Source organism: Bactrocera latifrons, unplaced genomic scaffold, assembly GCF_001853355.1.
Source record: "Bactrocera latifrons isolate USDA-ARS-PBARC rearing strain unplaced genomic scaffold, ASM185335v1 scaffold_125, whole genome shotgun sequence".
Lineage (NCBI taxonomy): Eukaryota > Metazoa > Arthropoda > Insecta > Diptera > Tephritidae > Bactrocera > Bactrocera latifrons.
This window is the reverse complement of record NW_017534686.1, coordinates 338812-344596: the sequence shown is the minus strand read 5'-3', so window position 1 is coordinate 344596 and position 5785 is coordinate 338812. Positions and strand designations below refer to the sequence as shown.

Genomic DNA, 5785 nt, shown 5'->3' with positions numbered 1-5785 from the left:
AAAAACTTAGTAAGGGGCGGGGCCACGCCCACTTTTCCAAAACTTACGTCCAAATATGCCACTCTCTAATGCGATCCTCTGTGCCAAATGTCACTTTAATATCTTTAGTTGTGGCTTAGTTATGACACTTTATAAGTTTTCGGTTTTCGAAATTTTGTGGGCGTGGCAGTGGGCCAATTTTGAACATCTTAGAACTTAACCTCCTTATGGAGCTAAGAAATACGTGTACCAAGCTCCATCATGATATCTCAATTTTTACTCAAGTTACAGCTTGCACGGACGGACGGACGGACAGACAGACATCCGGATTTCAACTCTACTCGTCACCCTAATCACTTTGGTATATACAACCTTATATCTGACTCTTTTAGTTTTAGGACTTACAAACAACCGTTATGTGAACAAAACTATAATAGTCTCCTTAGCAACTTTGTTGCGAGAGTATAAAAGAACGATAATATAGAAAACTGABATTGAAAATTTGCAATGAGACTTCATATAATTTTTATTTAATCTTGAGTAAGCTATAAAATTAGGGTGCAGTGAAGCGCATTAAAGAATTGCATAAATCTTAGTTTGATGATGAAATACATTTAACAAATGGAAATCTTCATTTACTTCCTTYATTTATACTCGCACCCTTTATTGTGGCTTTTTGGACTACTCTATTTTGTGCTCTCTCGTTCTTTCTTATCATTTGGATATTATTGTAAAGCCGCAAGGTAAAGTAGTAAACAAGCTCGATGAGACTTAGAATGCTGGCGCCCAAAAATAAACCCAATATGCCACCGATAGTGACCACAACATCCAAACGCGTACGCAACGCCTGACGACGATAACGCTCAGTGGGGCGATCAACAAGGCTGATGGCAACACTGCGCCTTTCTACACCTTTGCGACCGCTGTGATATAAGACAAAATAAGGCATACAATTTTAAATTGAGAGCATATCAAAGCAAACGAACCGACACTACAAACCTCGGACTATACTCGGAMACCGCACGTAAGTCGTGTTCAGTGCACGACGGCAAGCAATCACACGTTTCATTATTCTCTGGCCATGGCAGCAGCAATTTAATATCGGGCGACACCTTCGTTTCCTTCTCCAAACACAAAAGTCCGTTATAATCACAATCGGGCATATCCACACGCGCCGACGGCATTAAATTGAATATCGTACAATTGCAGTAACGCATTTGTAACGCGGCAATACAGTCGACAATGCAGGCGCTGAAGCTRTAGACGCGAAACGATGATTTCGRCATGATCTCGTCGGAGAAACGACAACCCCGATGCTCTGGTGACACTTCACGCACATCTATRTCGTTAACCATTTCTTGCACGGATATTTGTAGGTCTGTATGTTTACCTGGTGTTGCCACCTTTGTTGTAATACCAGCTAGATTAGCATAAGGTATGTCCTCCTCGTTGAGCACGAAAACCTGTGTGACATATGCATATTTAAGTGTGTCAAGTCTTTGATCTCAAGCATACCTCGACTGCAACATCGGTGACCAGGCGCATCGTGGCATGATTGTCCTCCACCTCACTCGGGAACCATTGTTTGCTGTCGCTGTTGTGATAAAGAAATTCGGCGWGAGCTTAGGTTAGATGACGATGTAGATTAGATGTTCTCTCAGATATGCGGCGAGATCTTRGACTKTTATGTACATTTATTTGAGATGCCTAACGGAAAACTTCTATAATTGGTTATTAGTTATCAGAAAAAAAACATATTACAAGTCTACTTCGCTGTTTTACTTCCATTTTCGCTATTTCAAGTTGCTTTACTTTGAGATTCCAGGTGTTTTGCCTTCAAACCTTTTACGTTTACACTGTGCCGGGAGGATATTACTACTGCACAGCTACTGATAGTAGGCCAATATTTCTTGAGTTGGTCTGAGACACAACAATCCAGTAGTCAAGCACAAGAAGCCAAAAGAACTTTTATCCGCTCCCAACTCGCAGTTATTGAAACTGAAGTACCTGTACGAGCAAGCTCATTAGCCTTAGAATTTAACACAATAACGCTTTGGTCAGGCATCGAAACTAATSTAATCATAAAATAACTCGATGCTAAAGCTATGGAGTGTAGACATCCTTTCACTAGTTTTGAGCGCATAATCAGCACACTCTAGGCCGGATGAGTGTATAGTCACCAGTCTGAGGCAGGCTGAGCTTCGGAGCCGTAGTTATAGTACTATCTTTATGGCAGACATCTCGGAACATGAAAAAAATTTCTCTGTCCGTTCGCTGGGCTGTTTTTTTTTTTTTTTTTTTTAAATTTTTTTTTTTTTTTTTTTTTTTTTTTTTTTTTTTTTTTTTTTTTTGTGAATATTTGGAAAGAGAGACCCGATATATATTGATCGTCTCTGAAGCGTTACGATTTTATATACAAATTCTAAATACTGTTGCTCATCATATATAGGTCTTTAGAAAATTACATCATCTTTATACCCTCTACATCTATTACTGGAATTCGTTCTGAGTGATTTTTATTAACGAGTATAACTTACGGATGATTGTTTTGCYTCGAATTCAAAAGATAACAGTAGCCGTAAGGTGTAAGCAGTGGCACAAAGTACTGACAGCAGTTGAAAGCCTTGTGACCGAGCGAACATTCCACTAAAACGTTGGAGCAGTTCTCATGAAGCTGGAAACCAGTTAGTAGACAGGTTTAAACCTTGCACTAATCTCGTTAATTTTATGTATATTTAGACCATAGCATACCTTCTCCGTTAGTTCCCTGTAGTGGGTATGTGGACACTCAGCATCGGTGCCCTCCTTATCGAAACAATGTGCCCTGGCATTGCCGGTGTTGTACTCATGCGGAAAGAGTAATTTTAAAACATAAATTTCGACGTCATAGTCATACTCTTCGGGGTAACTGAGTTTTGAAGATGATTATTTTAGAGAGTTGTATGTCAAGTAAATATTTTAAAATGTTGGAATGAAAGCAAATTAAAGTCAAAGATCTCAAAAATATATAAAAAAAAAAATAAAATGCAATACAAAAAGTAAAAACGTAATGAATGTAATTTTCAAAATTGAAAAGGRGTTTTGAGTCTTCGGTAGTTACTAACTGATAACATTATATCACTGATAGCTGGGCTTTGCGACAGCTTCGCGAGCGCTGGGCAACCATCAATACTTGCGCTGTCTCAAGATCCTTGTAGCGCAAGATCGAACACAAGAGGTTTATTGTACTCTGTGGCTTCATGAAGTCTAATCTCTCCTAAGTTTAGTGACTTCTAACTGACCAGTACTTTATCGCCTACATCTCAATACTTTCTTCTTGATTGTCTCGCCTTTACTAGATCTAGGCTTAATAAAGTGTAAGCTCCACTTTCAGATAGGATTGAATGCTTATGTAGATTTCTATTGGCCTCAAGGCCTACCTGATCTAATCTAACCTGACACCAAGACTCTCAAAAATATATATATATTATACACATTTTTTTTTTATGCAATCTTTTTTATAAATCGCTTACCCTCACTCTTGTTATGCAAGGAATAGCCATCCATATGGAAACATTTTTAGTTTTGCTGATTCAGAATTTCTTTGCTAAGAACACTGCATTCAATACAACTAAATTTTTGCCGAGAAGATCCACGAAAATCTGAATTTAATTGAAACTGCTGGTGCCAAGTTTTCTCAGTATAAATCTGGCTTTTCTTTGAATTAACAGATGCAGCACAGACTGTCATAAATTTATGAAACGTGCAAATGTAGAAGTCGAAATTGGAAGCAGTTGATTCAAAGTATATTCGAAAAAAACGATAACGTTCGATATTCGTACGAAGTTCATCGAAGCTGGGTTATTGACATAGACCATATATTACCCAACTGTTCAGCTTTAAAATTTTTTTTTTATTTTTTTAGCATTTTCTCTTCCCTTATGCCTTTGGAATTAATGTAGAAACCCATTTTGCCATTGGAAGGTTTCGTAAAAAGCCCAAAAATAATAATACCGCTCGACATTCGGAGTGCGCACCTCCTGTTTTTTTTTTTTTTTTTTTGTTTTTGAACGTTCGCAAAACGCGTAGCTATCGTCCCTACTAGATTCATAATTTTTTATAATTTGTGGACAATGTTAAGACAAAATTTATGTGAAAAAACATGGAAAAAAATTACAAACAAAAAAACATTAATTACTTTTTTATTTGTCAACATTTTTTACCAATTCGTAGGGACGATAACCATCCAGTATATTTCAAGAATAAATTGAGTTTTTGTGTTTCAGATGATCCAAACAACATGGGAACTCGTGTCCGCCAGTGAAAACACGCATCTCATTCCAACAGCCATTTCTCCGACAGATATCTTCAAAAAATTCCGAAAAAGTTTGTTTATACACTCCACGATGTGGGAAAAAAGTTCTATGTATTGTAGAATAAAAATTTCTTTGAACAAAAAAATTTCAAAAAAACAGCCCAAATTACCCTGCTGACCCCGTAATTAAACAAAAACTAAGAATCTCTAAATTAATTGTCATATCTAGCAATTAGTTATAATTAATTTAATTAATTGTCAATYAGACGCAACAAATGAAACTTTTGAAAATTTGTAAATCTTTTGTTGGCAAATCAATTTTGTGATCTAACTGCTAAATGAAAGCCGAGAATATAAGAAATATATGTGTGTGATTAATAAGCGATATGGCAAAATAGGCTGTTAATTGCCTGAGTTTATGCTTCCATTTGTGTATAAATATCATATTTGCATGCATTTTCGCTTTTACCAAGGAGCGTTATATTCATTGTAATTTATAATTGAGTAAAGCAGTTTGAAAAGATTACATTTCCTATCAGCTTTCATTCTACTCCATGCTTATTAATATTAAATGTACACAAATATAATATCATACGACTGATATGTGCTTGTATTTGTAAATATGAAATGTATGTAATGATAAAGAGTACGTACGTGCTACAAGTGGAACCACGGAGAGCGAGAGAGAAGAGAAATACAAGAGTATGTAGGCATTATGAAGATTTTAGTACTAAAAATATATGTTTTTAATAAAAGAGTTTATAATCGATAATCAAAATATACTAAATACTAGACCTAGAACATTTTTCCATCTTTGGTAATCCAAAAAATTGATGRAATGAAAGAAATGGCGGAAGTATARATACGACCATACTTGACAGCTAGCTTATGCCTGACAGAAGCTCCTACTAAACTATATCTGTCTTAAAACAGCACTACGATCACACCTAACGGTATAGAACTTAGCACAGAAATCGGTAGAAACAGTGTGGAAATTTAAGTTATTGCTAAAGAGTATATTGACTAGACTGCTCTCAACATATCGGAGGAATCTAAAGTACGAATACGAGATTAAAGGTGCCTTTTTAATTGGCGTGGGCACCGCTTACGCGCTTACCGCTGCGATCAAAGTGATCTGGGGTGGTTAAATTAGAAAGTTGTCTGAATCCTGTTCTTTTTGTAACGGGTACCTAATCCCGTTGGGATAATAAGGATAAGCTAAATTGTCGTCGACGTCATCCAACGGAAGGTCCAACAAATATGCTTTCTCGACGGGATCGAAACAAAGGGAGAGGGCTGTCAGATGAGTGGGGTTGATAAGGCATGCAGAGAGCTGGCCAATGCCATCAGGAAACTAATTGCGCGCAAGACATATATTGGATATGTCTATTCTGGATAAGTAGAAGTTTAAACTGMTACAATATAAATTCCCACAATAGCCGGTTCTGCGCAACGGAATTTATCCAGATTTTATTCGGTAAACGGATATTATTTCGAAGCCCGATCATCAAA

The 5785-nt window shown here is 36.8% G+C and overlaps 1 protein-coding gene across 1 annotated transcript in view; it reads right to left on the bottom strand.

Moving 5' to 3' along the window:
- Positions 1–610: 610 nt before the first annotated feature.
- Positions 611–5785, bottom strand: part of LOC108978636 (pickpocket protein 19) — a 6496-nt gene continuing 1321 nt past the window's right edge. The window contains exons 3-7 of the mRNA XM_018949012.1: positions 2731–2887; positions 2517–2653; positions 1495–1573; positions 979–1442; positions 611–902 (exon numbers count right to left, since the gene is read on the bottom strand). Coding sequence (XP_018804557.1) covers positions 611–902; positions 979–1442; positions 1495–1573; positions 2517–2653; positions 2731–2887 — 1129 coding nt within the window. The remainder of the gene's footprint in view (positions 903–978; positions 1443–1494; positions 1574–2516; positions 2654–2730; positions 2888–5785) is intronic.